At 51.0% G+C, this 18,684-nt stretch overlaps 6 protein-coding genes across 6 annotated transcripts; 4 read left to right on the top strand and 2 right to left on the bottom strand.

The window, feature by feature from the left end:
* The first annotated feature begins 244 nt into the window (after positions 1 to 244).
* On the top strand, positions 245 to 5,060 carry CHS3 (chitin synthase, class). The gene is made up of 3 exons (XM_018276272.2): positions 245 to 815; positions 1,008 to 4,252; positions 4,309 to 5,060. The coding sequence occupies exons 2-3, from the start codon at positions 1,024 to 1,026 to the stop codon at positions 4,710 to 4,712; spliced, it is 3,633 nt and encodes a 1,210-aa protein (XP_018129945.1). The 5' UTR covers positions 245 to 815; positions 1,008 to 1,023; the 3' UTR covers positions 4,713 to 5,060.
* A 193-nt stretch (positions 5,061 to 5,253) lies between these two features.
* Positions 5,254 to 8,995, bottom strand: CYT20 (Valine--tRNA ligase, mitochondrial). Its single transcript, XM_018276271.2, has 5 exons — positions 8,844 to 8,995; positions 8,673 to 8,786; positions 8,406 to 8,591; positions 5,849 to 8,356; positions 5,254 to 5,799 (listed from the first exon to the last, which is right to left on the bottom strand). Exons 1-5 carry the CDS (start codon positions 8,872 to 8,874, stop codon positions 5,393 to 5,395), a joined length of 3,246 nt encoding a protein of 1,081 aa, XP_018129944.1. The 5' UTR covers positions 8,875 to 8,995; the 3' UTR covers positions 5,254 to 5,392.
* Positions 8,996 to 9,112: 117 nt separating this feature from the next.
* On the top strand, positions 9,113 to 12,042 carry VE01_06831 (uncharacterized protein). Its single transcript, XM_018276270.2, has one exon. The coding sequence runs from the start codon at positions 9,275 to 9,277 to the stop codon at positions 11,756 to 11,758; it is 2,484 nt and encodes an 827-aa protein (XP_018129947.1). The 5' UTR covers positions 9,113 to 9,274; the 3' UTR covers positions 11,759 to 12,042.
* A 112-nt stretch (positions 12,043 to 12,154) lies between these two features.
* On the top strand, positions 12,155 to 13,678 carry VE01_06830 (uncharacterized protein). Its single transcript, XM_018276269.2, has 2 exons — positions 12,155 to 12,440; positions 12,486 to 13,678. The coding sequence occupies exons 1-2, from the start codon at positions 12,249 to 12,251 to the stop codon at positions 13,569 to 13,571; spliced, it is 1,278 nt and encodes a 425-aa protein (XP_018129946.1). The 5' UTR covers positions 12,155 to 12,248; the 3' UTR covers positions 13,572 to 13,678.
* A 407-nt stretch (positions 13,679 to 14,085) lies between these two features.
* Positions 14,086 to 15,241, top strand: VE01_06829 (uncharacterized protein). The gene is made up of 2 exons (XM_018276268.2): positions 14,086 to 14,512; positions 14,574 to 15,241. Exons 1-2 carry the CDS (start codon positions 14,212 to 14,214, stop codon positions 14,900 to 14,902), a joined length of 630 nt encoding a protein of 209 aa, XP_018129895.1. The 5' UTR covers positions 14,086 to 14,211; the 3' UTR covers positions 14,903 to 15,241.
* Positions 15,171 to 18,511, bottom strand: VE01_06828 (uncharacterized protein). Its single transcript, XM_059463833.1, has 7 exons — positions 18,171 to 18,511; positions 17,760 to 17,840; positions 17,584 to 17,689; positions 17,396 to 17,506; positions 17,064 to 17,336; positions 16,421 to 16,984; positions 15,171 to 16,352 (listed from the first exon to the last, which is right to left on the bottom strand). The coding sequence occupies exons 1-7, from the start codon at positions 18,235 to 18,237 to the stop codon at positions 15,620 to 15,622; spliced, it is 1,935 nt and encodes a 644-aa protein (XP_059319658.1). The 5' UTR covers positions 18,238 to 18,511; the 3' UTR covers positions 15,171 to 15,619.
* Between the last annotated feature and the right edge of the window lie 173 nt (positions 18,512 to 18,684).

Below are 18,684 nucleotides of genomic sequence, written 5' to 3'. Positions count from 1 at the left end.
ACTGCACTGGATTTTATTTTCAGAGCCCATGGGAACGCGCCGTGCCATCCCACCATAGCTGTGGCCATACCAAAGAAAAAGAAAGGTACATGCACTTAATCCGCCCGTTGCTAGTTGTCACAGTACTTTACCATATTGTTTTTAAGTACCTTCCCTTGTGTGTGTGTGTGTGGTGGTGTGCATAATAATACACTGAGCAGCGCGTACTGATGTGTTGAGCTACGGTCACAACTATACGGCCGCTATCCACTATACCGTCTCGTATCCCCGTTTATGCACAACACGACCAAATTTGTATTGTACGACGAGTAAATCGTCGACCACCTCGCCGCCATTGACCATCGCTCACCACCGTCAACCTTTCCACCATCACCGTCGCTCGCTATCCCGCATCTTCGCATGCTGGGAGGACATATTACTTCAATGCCCGACTTCGTTACGATTTCTTATTGAGCCTTTCACGGCCTCTGCATTCGTTTGAAGGCCTCGTTCTGCCATTCTTGAGGTTGCTGTTACGACTCGCTCGTGTCCCTTTTTCGCCATAGCCTGTTGTAAAACGCGCATCGCTCTTCTTTCTCACTGTACTATCGAAACTGTTACGATCTCTTTCAGCACTTAATATTCGTCAAAAAGACACCAACTCCGATTTACGAGTCGACTTACACATCTCCTGAAGACGGGTTTAGGAAGGGTTTTGCTGAACACAAGGGACACCCGGATCTTGAACCCCTGGTCGACCAAGGAACACCCGCGAGGCCGCCCTGGACCATAACAAACAACAACTCGAAGAGCGTCATACGCATTTTGCAGTTACAGTATGTTCTCTCCCAGATTCAAGTGATATGTTTGGTTCTTTTTGGTATTCTCGCATATATACCACGCTGCGACTCTCCGACAACAAATACGAGCATTCGGGGACTGCCCGGAGGGTCTTGGGGGCTGGAACTTGACACCAGACACTGGGAGATTGTTGCTGGAAGATTTATACTGACTGGTTTCATTAACAGGTTCTAGAACAGCAATATGTCCCTACCCCAGAGACCTGGGGCCGGCGATCTCTCCCCGCAACAACGGCGAACTTCGTATAGAAGCTCCACCGGGCGCCCTCAGCAATCACAAGACGCTGAGGCTGGATATGCTGGGCAAGATGCGCAATCTCCAACATCTAGACGGACAAGACAACATCGCACAGAACGAACTGGATCTCCCGCTGATACTCGCGCGCCTCATACCCCTAGCCCCGCAACTCCAGGTGCACAAGATTTCCAACGCAAGCGAAGCTTGATCCGTCCTGAGAGAAACCGCATCGACCGCGATCACCCAAACTACTATTACCGCCAGCATGCGGCGAATATGACAGTTTTGCCTTCGACTACAGGCAACGACCCGATTCTGGAAGATCAAGATCGAGGGGATATAAATGGCGGGAGGGGCGAGCCGGATCAGCGCAGTTCTCGGGATGGCCCCTACGGCTCTCCATCGCCCCTTGAGTCTCAGGGGACGATGCAGGGTTCAGAGGCCGGCAACTTCGAAAAGGACCATAAATCCTCAAAGCTGACTCGTGGCACAAACAAGTCGAGGAAGCAGACAAGAGAAGAGAGACGCCGCCAGAGGGACGCAGAAGTCCTCAAGCCGCCTAGTTTGTGGAACGTGTATTGCTCGATCGTCACATTCTGGTGCCCTGATTTTATTCTGAGGTGCTTCGGAAAGCCTGCGAAGGAGCAACAGAGAGCATGGAGAGAGAAGATGGGACTTATCAGCATTATTCTCATGGTCATGGCCTTTGTCGGCTTCCTCACGTTTGGATTCACTGCCACGGTGTGTGGTAACCCACCAACCCGACTCCGTGTAAATGAGGTCGACAAAGGATATATGATCTTCCATGGAAAGGCATATAATTTATTGGGGTCTCATCATCCTGCCGCCATGGGTATTCCAGAACGGGCAAACATCTTGTACGTGCCTGAAAGTCATGGAGGAATGGACGGCAGTTTTCTTTTCCAAAACGTCAACGGAAAGTGCAAAGGCTTGATCTCAAAGTCAGAGGGATCCGACGTTCCAAGTGATGACCAGGGAAACCTTGGTTGGTACTTCCCTTGCAACGTTCTGAACCAGGACGGCTCCAGTGATCCTAAAAATAAGACCTTCGGACCCTACCTTGGCTGGCAATGCCATACCACCCAAGAGGGACGAGATAAGTTCTATGGCATGCACTCTGCTGGGGATGTCTACTACACCTGGGATGATATCAACAATGGGACAAGGAATTTGGCTGTCTACTCTGGGAATGTGTTGGACTTCGATCTTCTGAAATGGTTTAATGGGTCTCAAGTTACTGTCCCTCGAATTTTCGTCGACCTCAGCAACAAGGCTACCACCCTGAACCAAGGAATCAGAGGTAGAGACATAACACATAAATTCCAAGCCTCCGGAGATAAGGAACTTGCCGAATGTTTAGAACAGATCATCAAAGTTGGAAGCGTCGATACCGAAACAATTGGCTGTATCGCGTCCCAAGTGGTGCTTTATGTAGCGCTCGCTTTTATCATCTCTATTGTTGGAGCGAAATTCGTCCTGGCTCTCTACTTCCAGTGGTTCTTGAGCCGCAGATATGCGGCCAGTAAGACTTCGCAATCTTCGGACCCAAAGAAGCGTAACAAGCAGATCGAAGAGTGGTCAAACGACATCTATCGCGCCCCTCCCCGCATTGCGGGAGACCCCGGCAGCACTGTTGCTGGTTCCTCGGACAGAAATAGCAGACGTGCCAGCAGCATGTTCCTTCCAACCACGTCTCGCTTCACAAGCCCTTATACACTAAATGGAGAGAAGTCAGGACCACGACCGGCACCGACGACCATGGCAAGCCAGAACTCAGCAGCTCAGCTATTCCCGCCAAACCCGATGTATAGAGGCCAAAACGATAGCCGAATGAGCTTCCCTAATTCGAACCCGGATGGCGGTGTTATGAGCGACGTTTCAGGCGACGGGCCAGGCCCTGCTGGCTTCATTCATGAAGCTGTCGTGCCTCAGCCTCCTCCTGAGTGGCAACCATTTGGATATCCTCTTGCACACGCGATCTGCCTTGTCACTGCTTACTCGGAAGGTGAGCAGGGTATTAGAACCACACTCGACTCTGTAGCGACAACCGATTACCCCAACAGCCACAAGATGATACTCGTTATCTGTGATGGTATGATCAAAGGAAAGGGCGAGCTACACTCTACCCCTGAAATTGTCTTGGGCATGATGAAGGATCACTCTGTGCTGCCTGAGGATGTTCCCGCCTTCAGCTACGTCGCCGTTGCAAGTGGATCGAAACGTCACAACATGGCAAAGGTATACTCTGGATTCTACGATTATGGCGCCGACTCGGCAATTCCTTTGGATCGTCAACAGAGAGTGCCTATGATGTGTCTTGTTAAGTGCGGAACCCCCGATGAAGCATCGAAGAGCAAGCCTGGAAACAGAGGGAAGCGTGACTCGCAAATTATTCTCATGTCTTTCCTCCAGAAGGTTATGTTCGATGAGCGCATGACGGAGCTCGAGTTCGAGATGTTCAACGCCTTATGGAAAATAACTGGGATGTCACCGGACTTCTTCGAGGTCGTGCTGATGGTTGATGCCGATACCAAGGTCTTCCCCGACAGCTTAACTCACATGATTTCCGCCATGGTCAAGGATCCAGAGATCATGGGACTGTGTGGTGAGACGAAGATTGCAAACAAGAGAGTCTCTTGGGTTACAGCCATCCAAGTCTTCGAATATTTCATCTCGCATCATCTCTCTAAATCTTTCGAGTCCGTCTTTGGTGGTGTTACTTGTCTCCCCGGATGTTTCAGTATGTACAGAATCAAGGCACCCAAGGGTGGACAGAACTACTGGGTTCCTATCCTCGCCAACCCCGATGTCGTCGAGCACTACTCCGAGAACGTGGTTGATACACTGCACAAGAAGAACTTGTTGTTACTTGGTGAAGATCGTTACCTCTCGACGCTCATGCTCAGGACTTTCCCCAAGCGCAAGCAAGTCTTTGTCCCACAGGCCGTATGCAAAACTACTGTTCCTGAGGAATTTTCGGTATTGTTGTCTCAGAGACGTAGATGGATTAATAGTACCATCCACAACTTGATGGAACTGGTTCTTGTCAGAGATCTCTGTGGTACTTTCTGCTTCAGTATGCAGTTCGTGGTGTTCATCGATTTGGTCGGAACACTTGTTCTGCCCGCTGCTATTGCTTTCACTATCTACGTCGGTAAGTTTTCCCCTAATTCCTACAGCCCCCAAAAGCAAGTGCTAACTATAAAACAGTCGTCGTATCCATCGTCAAGAAACCCGTCCAAGTCATTCCCCTCGTCCTTCTCGGTCTAATCCTCGGTCTCCCCGCCGTCCTGATCGTCCTCACCGCCCACAGGTGGTCCTACGTCGTCTGGATGTTAATCTACTTGATCTCCCTCCCCATCTGGAACTTCGTCCTCCCCGTCTACGCCTACTGGAAGTTTGACGATTTCTCGTGGGGAGATACCCGCAAGACGGCCGGCGAGAAGACCAAGAAGGCCGGCATCGAGTACGAGGGCGAGTTCGACAGCAGCAAGATCACCATGAAGCGCTGGGGCGAGTTCGAGAAGGAGAGGAGGCAGAGACAGGCGGGCCAGTGGAACGCGCATAGCAACACTAGCAGCTATAGGGACGACTACTATGATAATAATAATTAAGTGGGTGAGGGTGGAGAGGAGGAGAGATGAGAGGGTATTTGTGTCGATGCATATTTTGCTGGTGGAAGTCCAGATTTGTCTTTTTGGGGCGTTCATTCCTTCACTGTGTTTATTTTTTATGTCTTTTGTATGGCGGATGCTGCGGTTTGTCTGTCAGGGCATTGCGTGTTTAAATAGCAAGGAGGGGGGGTGGTCGGTTGGGCACATGGAAAAAACGAGGTAGTGTGTGTGGTTTTAATGGGTATCGCGGGGAGCGAGTTCATCCTTAGAAGTGAAGATTAGTATATATGGATTATGGTTATTCACACTCCTGTGCCCGTGCTTGATTCACCTCGTAGAGTAGCAGCAATCCATAGATATATTTACATTGGAAAATGAATGTATTTTAACGTTCAGTCGTTCATCTCGGCCAGCTTATGCACGCTGCGAGCTTGGTGTGTGTATCTAAACGATAGGGGCTGTGGCTAAGGATATAGTATTCTACGAGTTTAAGGGGCTATTCATGATCAAGTTTTGTCACTGAGCATATGGATGCGCTTCCTGGTAGATATCTTTATTGTATTAACACAAAGGATCTAATTTTACGACCTATCCTCATCTGTAGCGTCTTTCAAAAGCTGACATGACATCAACATATCTCCTTATACTTCCAGGACGACGACCCCCCTCACAGGGGAGGTCTACTCCAACTTAAGCTGCTCAAACTGCTTAATCGTCTCCTCAAACCCACGCTGCTCAGCCTCCAAGTCCGCCAATCTCTTGCGCTCGACCTCCTGGAGCGCCTCGCTGACCTTGGCCTTGTAGTCTGGGTCATCGAGGATCTTGCGCTGCTTCTCGATACCCTGGTGAGTCTTCTGGAGCTTCTTGTTCGCCTTCGCGATCTCATTGTCGATGTCGACGCGGCCGGTGACGCGGACGTAGACGACGGCTGCGGCGGAGACGGAGAAGGGGACGCAGCCGGCGGGGCGGGAGTCAGAGGCGCCGAGGATCTGGACGGTGGATACACCCTTGCCACAGAGGGACTTGATGGACTGCGTCTGGGCGGTGACGGTGGATTGGGAGGTGGAGTCGAAGGCTTGGATGTAGACTAGGGACTATTAGTAACGTTTACATTGGCATATAGAGTTTTGACATACCTTCGGCTTCGTCCTTGAGAGAGTACTCGGACATCAAGGACCTAATTCCCTTGGAGACACCCAGGACAAGCTCGTAGGCTTCCTCAGACGCTGGGTCATCCATCTCAGCATCGTACACGGGGTACGCGGCCTTGACAATGGAAGGAGTCGTGTCATCCTGGCGGCGTGGGAGACGCTGCCAGAGTTCCTCAGTAAGGAAAGGCATGTAGGGGTGAATCATGGTAAGAGCACCCTCAAGGGCGGTGTACAAGGTGTTCAGGGCGGAGAGCTTCTCCTCATCAGTACCACTTTGGATGATGGCCTTCGAGTTCTCAATGAAAACATCGCACAGACTCTGGTACCAGTAATGGTAGACAATGTTTGTCGAACGCATGAACTCGCGCTCTTCCAGAGCTCTGTTGATGTCCTTGGACGCGTTGGTGAACTTGTGCAGGACCCACTTCTCAGCCAAAGACTCCTTGCCAGTCTTCTTTGCGCTCTTCTGTGGAACGAAATCGGCGGGAAGGTTGCCAAGGACATACTTGGTGGCCTGGTAGATCTTGTTGCAAAACTTGCGGTAACCGTAGATGACCTTGATATCAAAGGCAATGTCGCCACCGCCTGTGGTGTAGGAGACCAAAGCAAAACGCAGGGCGTCAGTGCCACACTGCGGGATTCCGTCTGGGAAGGATGTCTTCTGGTACTTTGTTGCCTTCTCAACCTCATTTGGATTCAGGTTACCTGACAGGAGCTTGGCGTGCAAGTCTTGCAGAGAAATACCGTGGATAATATCTTGCGGATCAATAACGTTACCTAACGACTTCGACATCTTGCGCCCCTCAGAGTCACGGACAAGTGAATGGCAGTACACTTCTGTGAAAGGAACCTTTCCGGTCAATTTCTTCCCAAGGAAGATCATGCGGGCAACCCAGAAGAACAGAATGTCCCATCCGGTCTCCAACATCGAAGTAGGGTATAGCTTCTCGAGGTCGTGGGTTGCGTTCGGCCATCCGAGAGTAGAGAATGGCCATAAACCGGACGAAAACCATGTGTCCAAGACATCCTCGTCTCTCTTAAGTGTAAAAGTCTTGCCAGGCAGTGCCTTGCGTGCCTTCTCCAGCGCCTCCTCTTCCGTGCGCCCAGCGAACCAAAGGTTTTCATCAGCATCATAGGAATTATCCCCGTCGACTTGGGCATAGTAAATTGGGATCTGGTGACCCCACCAGAGCTGTCTTGACAAACACCAATCTTGTGGCTCTTCCATCCATCTATAATAGCTCTTCTCGGCAGATTCTGGGAGGATTTTGATTTCTCCGTTCTTGACAACCTTGACAGCCTCGGCAGCAAGATCCTTCATCTTCATCCACCATTGTGGTTTCAACAACGGCTCGATTACGTCCTTTGACTTCTCGCATAACGGCACCTTCATAGCATTGTCTTTCTTATCGACGAACAGGCCGAGGGCCTTCAGGTCATCTTGAATCGTATATCGTACGTCAAATCGCTTCTGGCCTTCGTAGGGGCCTCCGTTCTCATTGAAAGTTCCATTGTCGTTCAAGATGTTGATGAATTCAAGGTTGTGGTTCTTACCCAAAGTAAAATCGTTGGGGTCGTGAGCAGGGGTCACCTTGACAGCGCCAGTTCCGAAATCCTTCTCAACATATGTATCTGCGAAAATTGGAAGGAGGCGGCCCTTGATAAAGGGGTGAACAGCGTTCTTGCCGACAAGGTGCTTATATCTCTCATCGTCTGGGTGTACAGCAATGCCGGTATCACCAAGCATAGTCTCGATACGCGTAGTAGCCACTTCAATAGTTTCTTCAGTTCCCTCAATTGGGTACTTGAAGTGAATAATGACACCAAACTCGATTTTCTTCTCGTAACCTGGAACGTCAAGGAGAGTGCGGCCGGTGAGCTCCTTGTTCTCCACCTCTAAATTGGATAGAGCGGTATTGAGTTGTGTGCACCAATTAACGAGACGGTTAGCGCGATAGATGGTGCCTTCTTCATGCAGTTTACAGAATGTTTCCGTAACAGCAGCTGAAAGGTTCTCATCCATGGTGAAGGCCTCGCGAGTCCAGTCGAATGATCCTCCCATCTTCCTCAAGACGGCATTGATCTTCTGGTGATACTCTCCTTTCCACTCCCACACAGTTTCGACGAACTTTTCTCTCCCAAGATCATGGCGAGTTTTGCCTTCTTTGCGGTAAAGAGTCTTCTCTACAACGCTTTGTGTGGAAATACCAGCGTGGTCGCATCCTGGAAGCCAAAGTGTGGTCTTGCCCTGCATACGGTTCCATCTGATCATGACATCCTGCAGAGCGTTTGCGAGGGCGTGTCCGATGTGGAGCATGCCCGTTACGTTTGGAGGTGGCTCCACGATAACGAACTTTCCCTCCGGTTTGATTTCGCCATCCGCGGTGAATTCGGGCTTGAAGAAGCCTTCCTTCTCCCACCAAGAATACCAGGCCGACTCGACGGCTATCGGGTTGTATGCTTTATACTGAGGGTCGTCGAATGACTTCAGGACTGCCGCACCGTTAGTCTCATGTCACTTTCTTGAGTAGGCCAGCCATACTCTTCTTCTCTCCGAACGGTGTATCCTCTACATATTCGGGGAGAGTCTCCTCCGCAGCCTTCTCGGCGGCCTTGGCCTTCTTTTCCTTGCTCTTGCTCGAAAGTGCAGCAGCAGGAGCAGTGGCAGACCCCTTTTTCTTTGCGTCGAATTTGGCTTGTTTTTCAGCCTTCTTGCGTTCTCTCTCGACTACAGTGCAACGAGTTAGTCATACCCCTGTGCCAAAGTTGCAAGATCTAGGAGAGTTTGGCAACGCCGAGGAGCACATACGTTCTTTTTCGCTCTTCACTTTTGTTCCCTCGGCACCAGCTGCAGGCGCTCCAGTCTTGCTGGCCGCATCGTTTCCAGACGCAGCGAGGCTAGTTGGGCCTGCCTGCTCAGCGACTGTATTAATGTGGTAAGCTTGTGTGCATTCAACCAGACGTGATCGTTATATCCTACTTGGGTTGGTTGCCCCGGAATTGGTGGCCATTCTGGCTATTGAAAGGCGTGAGCTTGGTCTAAACGGCGTTCGGCGCAGCCAGAGCGCTCTGGTAATAAGTCGCGACGTGGTGTCGGTATTGTAAAGAACGTCTTGAGGTTTTGCGGGGTTAATGAGCGTGCTGCACCTAAAAGGGACGGGTTTTTTCCGTGAGTCAACCAAACATCCACATCCCACACATGGCTTATCAGACGCGATAAGGTTTCATGGGTAACCACGTCAACCTCTCCTCGGCATAGCGTTCACCACATCATTATCACCACCATCCAGTCTCTATGAGGAGAAAAAATGTAATCTAATAGAAGCCTTCATTTGTTATCAGATTAATGGCGTAGAATGCCAAATGATATAATGTGATGCTGCTGCGTCTCTGAGCCCCAGAATCATCAGTATGGCAATCCAGCCACTCCCATCTTCAACCACAAGGATCCTGGGTTCCTGTCAAGCCCTCACAACACCTTCATCACTGGTCAAGGAGCTCATTGACAATGCCATTGATGCAAAGGCAACATCGATTGACGTTATAATATCGGCAAATACCGTTGATAAGATTGAAGTTCATGACAATGGCCACGGCATAGCCCAAGAAGACCTTGACTCGCTTGGACGCCATGGTCATACCAGCAAGTTGAGGAATTTCGAGGAATTGAGGACAGTTGGTAGTTCCTGTCTCGGATTTCGGGGCGAAGCTCTGGCCAGTTCTGTGAGTCTTGGAAGCGTGACTATTACAACCCGAGCAGAAGGAGAGCCTGTTGCTTTCGTGGTAAAACTCAAAGCCACTGGGGGTGTATCAAGCAAGTCATCTATCTCTCATCCCATTGGTACCACTGTCTGCGTATCCAATTTTCTTTCCGCTTTCCCTGTCAGAAGGCAAACTTCTATTAGCGATTCATCAAAAACAATATCCAATATCAAGAACATCCTTCAGTCATACGCTCTGGCGAGGTTTCAAGTTCGATTCACTCTCAAGGTGGCAAAGACGGGCAAAGGGAATTGGTCGTACATACCGCATCCCAAAGGTTATATCAAGGAGGCAGCAATTCAAGTCGCTGGGAAAGATGTTGCAAAACAATGCATCGAAATAGCGAGCCCATCTGAAGATGATGCGTCTATTTTTGATGCCGCTGATGAAAACGAAACAACGACAGCGAACCCATATATTAGAATACGGGCCTTCCTTCCGAGTCCAGATTCGAACTTCTCAAAACTCAAAGGTGGTCATTATGCATCAGTTGACTCCAGACCAGTATCTTGCACACGAGGCACCCTAAAAAAGGTCGTGTCTTCCTACAAGCAACATATCCGAGCATTTGCTTCAAACACTAGCAAAGAAGCTCCAAAGGATCCATTCATATATTTGAGGATTACATGTCCGATTGGCAGCTATGATCCCAATATCGAGCCTGCCAAGGACGATGTCCTGTTCGAAGATGAGGATGCCATCCTTTCCGCCGCAGAAAAACTCTTCAAATCCCTATACTCTACCAATATCCGCCCAATTCCAGTGGATGACACCTTCAATGACCTACCTGCTCCCCAGCCTGCTGCGAGTCATGATTCTGCAATTCAGCAACGCGTGGAGGTGTCAAAGAGTATGGGCGTGACAGATTTTCAAACTTCTAAAGTCAATTACGGGACAAGAAACAACAAAATCCAGGGGCATATAACTTCCGATGCCGTTGTTGATAAAGCATCGGGTCGAGAGTTGGAATTGTTAAGAGACGCTGCTTGTGAGCCACAATCACCACCTAGTACTCAAGAGCGCAGTGACCACAACACGCTGAACCCTTGGATCATCGCGAAGCTCAATACTCCAGCAACTGAGCGTGGGCTTCATGGGTCCAGGACGCTTAGACCAAGGCCGCTGAGGTCATATATTACTCCTGTTGATGACACACCCTCAGCTTCGTCTGACGATCTGTTTCTCACCGAAGACATGCCCAACCGTTTAACAGGAAGCCAGACCTGGAAACAGCCAAAACCAGGCCCTACGCAAAGTTCGGTCGAAACATGGATAAACAAGCAACAGACATATGAGACTGATGATTTGGCAGAACTTCAGCATGGCCCCAAGCCGCAGCAGTCCCACCACATAACAGGGGACGGTCTGTCTCAGTCTAATTATAAACCACCATACTCAAATGGATTCGTAACTGGATTCGTAACCGCTCGAGAACTTCCAGTCGGACTTCCATGGTCACCGCCACCTACTCAAACTAAGTCGAAGGAAAAGCTCCAGAGGAAATTTAAGACGCCTTTTATCACTCCTAGAAGGACGGAGGTTGTACCCGGGGCCCGTGAGAACGCATACGAGTCGAGCAATTTGACTCCAATTGGCGACACTTCACCATCGCAAGGATTACGAAGAACAAGCATATCAGCATTCCATGACGATGTAGATGCTGCCATGGATTTTGAGAGAAGGAAAGTAACAAGCACCAGAAGGCTACGAGAAGAAACCGCTGCTGTAGCTCGCCTGGAGGCTGAAGCGGGCAATGTGGCAATGCAGCGAATGCCGGTGCAAGAGAATATAATCAAAACTGTGCTCGAAGATGGCGATCCACGAGCATATCTAATGAGACGCCAAAAATCCATGGCGGCGCATCAGGGACCAAAGTTAAAGCGAGCCAAAACAATGTTGCTGCCTTTGGAATCGATTCCGGATACCTTGGGCACTCAAAATTTAATCCTCCGAATGTCAATTGAAACTACATCAGTCAGCAGGGCAATGCATCTTTTTGCAGCAGCTGACGATTATGCAAAGTCCGGAATCCGACATGATGGTCTCAGAATGACAGACTCTTGTGCCAGAGAAGTAGAAAAATCACTGAACAGGTTGATGGCCGTGTCGCATGGGCTCTCGGCTTTGACTTAGCAATATTTATAGCTTATGCAGGAAACAAATATGAGAAGGATTTTGGACTGAGTTTTGAGCTTGCTTTCCATCGCATGGATAGCTTTTGCAGGGGAAAATATATGAGACGGGTTTTGGTTGGGAGATCGAGCTTGCTGGGCATAGCTTGGCTGTTTTTATAACATGGAATCAGCACCATACCCATTTAGCCTTTGGCTACAAACTATGGGCAACATTACACCTCGAAATTAAATAATTATATCACATAGCTCATAAATCAATAATCAATATGAATAGGTTCAGGTATCAGGTTCGTGATTAATTCTTAAAGGCCACAGAGATAATGCCGTTGTATCGGAGAAGGCGCAATTACGAGCCGATGACGGACTTGCCCCGCCATGTGTAAACATGCGGGGAAGCTCGCCATTTGAGCGTGGGTGATATATGTGTATTATATTCACTACCACATTTCTAACTTACTGATTCATTTAAATCGTCTTAATATTAAACAATGTCGGACATCAAGGAAAGCAACGTAGTTGTGCCAGAGGCAGCATCCAACCTCTCGGTATCTTCGCTAGCCATCCATGCGGACGATGTCCTCAATGGCGGGCATCAAGATGTTGCTCCTCCCATGCATGTTTCCACTACATACCGATATCCCAGCGACCCTGAAAAGCTAGTTCCATGGACCGAAGCCGACGTAGGTAGCCCCTATCCATTCAAATACTCACTCTAACGGCAATAGCACACGGCGGCGGCCGAGGGTCACATCTATTCTCGACACACTGCACCAAACACAACTCGCTTCGAGACCATCCTCTCCAGTTTACTCAATGGCCCCGCCATCTCATACAGCTCCGGACTCTCTGCATTCCATGCCATCCTCGTCCACCTCAACCCAAAGCGCATCTCGATTGGCGAGGGCTATCACGGCTGCCATGGCGTAATCAGCATCCATAAGAAGCTCACTGGCTTAACAACTCTACCTCTCGACTGCCCGGCTGAGGATCTTCAACCCGGCGACATCGTGCACATCGAGACTCCACTCAACCCAACAGGAAATGCGACAAACTTGAAGGAATACGCCGACAAGGCACATTCAAGAGGGGCATATCTCACTGTGGACGCTACATTTGGCCCACCACCACTTCAGGATCCATTCCTATGGGGCGCGGATATTGTTATGCATAGTGGCACCAAGTACTTTGGTGGACATTCCGATATGTTGTGTGGAGTGTTGGCAGTGAACCCTGCCAGAGTGAAGGAAGGCTGGGTTGACAATCTAATCCATGAGAGATTACTGATCGGCAGCGTGATGGGCAATATGGAAGGTTGGCTGGGAGTTCGCAGCTTACGCACACTGGAAATCCGTGTTGAGAGACAGTCACTCAATACCGGGAAGCTCGTTGCATGGCTGAATGCTGCCTTGCACCCCGAGTCCGAGTCCAGTGTCGGCGATAGTGCCACTCTGAGCTCCGGCAACAGCAGTGCTATCCGCGAAGTTCTTGCTAAGGTCGAGCATGCAAGCCTGCAGACAGCGGACATCAAAGATGGGTGGTTGTTGAAACAGATGCCGAACGGGTTTGGCCCTGTCTTCAGTATCGTCATGCAGAAAGAGGAACTCGCAAGAAGGCTCCCCAGCAAGCTGAAGCTCTTCCACCATGCCACTAGTCTGGGGGGTGTAGAGAGTCTGATTGAGTGGCGCACGATGACGGACGCTACAGTTGATAGACGACTTCTGAGAGTTAGCATTGGACTTGAGGGATGGGAAGATTTAAGAGACGATTTGCTGCAGGCCTTTACTGCTTTGGCTGCAGAGCAGAAGTCGTAGTACACAGAGTTGTCGGCATATTGGAGTATCATATTACACTGTAGAATCTCCGTAGCAAATATTAATCGATTGCTGAGTTCTAAATATTTAATATAAGTGGATTGAACAGATTGAACTAATAATGCTTCACAAAAAAAAATCCCGTTAGGTCCAAAACTTTCAGGTAATCTGGTACAACAGTTTGGAGCAATAATACTCTGCTACCCTTACTATTTCCATATCTTGTTGGTATATTTATGTATAGAGTAAAATAAGCACCTAATCGTATATCCTTAACGGTGTCAAAAGATGGTTGATATCTCTATGATTAATAATTATACGGTCAGTTTTGGTAGCATCTGTACTGTACAGCCAATAAAACGTGGCCCTAGCTTCTAGAACAATCCAACAGCCGCCCGTTATATTAGTAATGCACCTACTTTACCACAACGGGTCCATAATACGCTAAACCCAATTCGACATCACCGTTGTCCAAAGCCCAACTCGAACTTTATACACATCTGCGCCGCCACCTCCCACTCCATGATCGCAACAACACCAGCGCATCCCATCTAACACGACCTACAGCGCCCAATCTACCATCTGGAAGCCATCTATCCCGACCACATACCCAAAGTAGCACCCCTCGGCCGCCGACACAATGGCGAACTACCTCGCCTCCATCTTCGGCACAGAGCAAGACAAAGTCAACTGCTCCTTCTACTACAAGATCGGCGCCTGCCGCCACGGCGACCGCTGCTCGCGCAAGCACGTCAAGCCCTCCTACTCGCAAACCGTGCTCCTCCCCAACCTCTACCAGAACCCCGCCTACGACCCCAAGGCCAAGCTCGACGCCAAGCAGCTGCAAATGCACTTCGACGCCTTCTACGAGGACTTCTGGTGCGAGATGTGCAAGTACGGCGAGCTTGAGGAGGTCGTCATCTGCGACAACAATAATGACCGTAAGCCCCCCCCCCCCCATCCAGGGATAACAAACACAAGCTAACCAATCCCCCCGCGCAGATCTCATTGGCAACGTCTACGCGCGCTTCAAGTACGAGGACTCCGCCCAAAAAGCCTGCGACGCACTCAACTCGCGCTGGTACGCCGCGCGCCCCATCTACTGCGAGCTGAGCCCCGTGACCGACTTCCGCGAGGCGTGCTGCCGCCTCAACTCGGGTGAGGGGTGCCAGCGCGCGGGTTTCTGCAATTTCATCCATCGCAAGAATCCGAGCCCGGAGCTGGAGAGGGAGCTGGATATGAGTACGAGGAAGTGGTTGAAGGAGAGGGGGAGGGATGAGAGGAGCGTGACGAGGAGTCCGAGCCCGGAGCCGACGAGGAGGCGGTATTAGAGAGGGCGGGGGGTTGAAGGAGGTGAACTGGATACTTAGGGGGGAGAAAGGGGAGGGGACATTGGCTTGAGCCCTGCTGAGCTTTCGGGCCGCATGAGGCTCAGCGGACACACCACAGCGTTTTGTTTCGGCGTTTAGAGGACCGGGTTGAATCTACGGAGCATGGGCATGCATGTACGATTTTGTACAACTACAATACGGGCAGCAGATTGCAAAGAATTTAGGACAAATAACCGGAGGAGAGAGAAAAACTCAAACGGGAAATGAACAAAAAAAGAACGATTTGCAAAGTTTAAAACGCGAGCCTTGTGGCTTCTACCCCATTTTACTTTTCCGCACAGATGATGTGACATTTTTCATGGCCCAGTTCAATCACTCAATCCCTGGGCCCCTCATTCACAGGGCTGGCATCACGTTGAAGTGACAAGCAGTGGTAAAGCAGCGAACCTGTCTGTGTTCTTTGCGAAGCGGTCAGCGAAACACGGTCTCTTCTATGCCCCCTATTCGCTGACCCGCTCATAAACCTCAAGCATTTGCATGCAATGCCGAAAGCCCGACAAACGCCTGCATGTCGATTAGATCAATGCGTCCCATCCCCCCCTGATTAGCCGTTCCTACCTATTACCGTGCTGACAGCACATTCTAACATGCTACCGTCCAAGCCCCGAAACCCCTACTATATCCACCAACCACCCCTTACCATCCTCTTCCCACCATCTAGCCCTCAGCATCGACAAACTCATCAATGCTCCTCGTGTCCGAATCCGCCCGTCTCAGTGACTGGTTGAGGTCTTTGTGGAAATCAAGCAGCGGGCTTTGAGACCCTGGCTTCCCATTGTTGCCCGTGGCTGTCTCAGCAAGCGTCGCCTCCATCTGTCTCTGCGCCAGTCCGCCGCGTTCTACTTGTGCTGCTAACAAGTCAGCAGGTAATGGTACATGTGGCGTTGGGTAGACGGGACCTGCTTGAGCGGCAGCAGGTACCGGTGCATGTGGTGCGGGGAAGATAGGAGACCCCGGAGCGACAGCAGGTACGGGTGCATATGCCGTTGGGTGGATACCCCCTTGAATGGCAACAGGTGGGGGTACGGGTGCCCTGGAATGGATAGGAGCTCCTTCAGAAAAGGCAGGTACGGGTACAGGTGCCACTGGATGAATCGGGGCCTCTTGAACAGGAGCCTGCACCGGCACAGGAGCTCCATCTTGTCCGAAGTCTATGAGGTCGTTCCCCGCTACGTTCACCATTGGCGGTGGGACAGGAACCCTCGACTCCGACACCCCAACAGCCAACGGATCATCCAACGCCCTCAAATCCTGCAGCCTCCCCCCGCGCGTCGATTCCCGCGACAGCCTTGACGGCGGAATCGGCATGCGCTCCTCGAACCTCTGTCCTGGTAAGATAGGGATAACCCCCAAGATCTGCTTGGCCTTTTCCGCCGGAGTGGCGCCATCGCTGTTCCTGCGCGTTAGAAAAAAATCGAGATGGCCACAATAAAGGAGAATAAGTGGGGGGAAACATACATATCAGCATTCAAGATCCAATCCAGACCCTCCTCGCCCTCCTCCGACTCCCCAGGTCGAGTGCGCACCTCCCTAAAGTACCTCGGGCGCCACTCCACACCATCCGCTAACCTGGCCGCCGCCTCTCTCCGCTGCATATCCTCCACCGCGGTCTTCTCATCCGTAGCGACCTCATGGTTCCTCGCAATAACCGCCTGCGCAGTGCGATACCACAGCTTCTGGCTCTCCCTCTCCCCTTGCTCCTCTAGCGGCCTCACGAGGGGAGGCGTGGGCTTCGTCTTCAAAGCATCGAATAGGACTTCCTTCTTACCCGTCAGCACGTTCTTGATGTCCATCTCGCCCGTCCACATCCCGCTCAGCTCGTACAGCACTTCCCCGGTCTTGTCGTTCTTGATCGTCCCTCCGATCGCGTTGTAGGAGCCGGTGAAGTAGCCTTTCGTCTTGAACTCGATGTCGGCTGTGAGACCGAGCTCGGGGCAGCGCACGAAGCTGTGGTCGCCGAGTTCGTACTTCATCTTTCCGAAGAGGATGCCTCTTGCGTACATGTTGGGTTGGGTGAGGATGCTGTTTTCCCGTGGATGTTAGCTTTCTTAGCCCCTTAAAAGATGACTCCATTGTCCGGATCGCCGGAATCTCCACGTACTATTTCTCCCCCTTTGGGCCCCCATGGTTCATAAGCCGTAGTATAGCAATACCCTCCATCAAACTCGCCGCTGAGTTCCCTAGAAACCTGCTTCGCGGCTTCAAGCACCCATCAATGTGTATCCCATGCTCCGGTGCCATGAAGAAATAGCTCGACTTCGGCGGGTGGTGGGATGTCTGCTCGGAGATGTAGTAGCCCTTTGTGTCGTCAGGGTATTCCCAGGCACAGGTAAACGTCTCGCCGAGGATCGGATTAAGTGGTTTCTTAACGCCTCTGTAGACCACAAATATCAGTATACATATTTTCGAGTCATCGGGGAGGGAGAGACTTACGGTGGCTTGATATGCCATCCACTCAAATAAAACTTCACCACCGACACAAACCTCTCCTCCGGATCCTCAATCTCAGCCATCGGCAATAGCGTCTCTGGGTGCGCCATGAAACTACTCCTCGTCAGCCCCCATATCCACATCCCTTCAACCCCCCAGCCGGACCCTCCGGTATCCCAAGGACAACCTACTTCGTAATCCTCTCCAACATGCTCCTCGGCTCCAAAATAAAAGTCGGTAGCACCACCCGACTCAAATCCGCCCCAGGCCTCAACTGCGAAATAATATGCGACAGAACTACCAACCCCCCCTCCGTTAGCCCTCCCTCCTCCCCTCCCCCCAAAAAGGAGCACAGAAGAAGACTCACCATTCCCCTGCTCCGGCTCGACAACCGTCGTCTCATCCTCCGTTCCCCCAACGCTCCCCTCATCGACACTACTCCGATTACCTACAGTCCACCTTCGCTTTAGCATGTCTCCCAATATAAATAGAACAAAACAAACTGAATTATATCAACCCATCCGCCTTGCGCGGTGAGTAGATTTTTTTTCTACTCCACCGCCTAGACCCCAGCGTCCTCGTGGGCTATATCCCCCCCACCGCCTTGGCACCCACCACCACCAACGAACCCCGCCATGCACGCGCTATGCCGGGCTCAGGCAACGCCGGGCAGCGGGCATAAGAAAATATGTATAAAATAATACCGCCATAGAGGGAGAGCTTGCCGGGTATTTAGAGCGGGGGGGGGGGGGGGGGAAGGGAAATGGGGGAAACGTACTAGCAGACGACTCGCCGCGCGACCTGACATGCCCAGGCAACAAAACCTTCCCGATTTCCGCTATCATGATGGCTGCTGGATGGCGAGGAAACGACCGGTTTGGCGGGGTGGGTGGTGAGGAAGCGGTGAGCTGCTGGCCGCGGATGCGGTGTGTCTCTCTTCCTTCACGAGTGTTTGTTGGTCGCTGGACGGGGTAGTTGTAGTTGTTATTGTTGTGTATTTTTGTGGCGTTGGGGGTTTGTAGAGGAGTAGGAGGGTTTTTGGCGGGGTCCAGGCGTGGTGGTGGAGAGGGTGCGATTTATTTGGATGCCTGCAGCCTGCCTGGGCGATGACGCACCCACGTATGCGGATCGGTGCTTGCTTGCTCCCTGTACGGGATTCCGTAGTGTCCGTTCGTTCGTTCGGGCGTTCGTAACCCCCCGTTTCCAAGTTACGATACGCGTTTAACTCTCTCTATACAACACAATACGATGCCTAGAATAATAATTTAAATACTTTCTTATACAGCAGTAAT

Source organism: Pseudogymnoascus verrucosus, assembly GCF_001662655.1.
Source record: "Pseudogymnoascus verrucosus strain UAMH 10579 unplaced genomic scaffold scaffold_25, whole genome shotgun sequence".
Taxonomy (NCBI): domain Eukaryota; kingdom Fungi; phylum Ascomycota; class Leotiomycetes; order Thelebolales; family Thelebolaceae; genus Pseudogymnoascus; species Pseudogymnoascus verrucosus.
The sequence above is the reverse complement of the archived record's forward strand: the minus strand, read 5'-3'. Positions and strand labels throughout refer to the sequence as shown.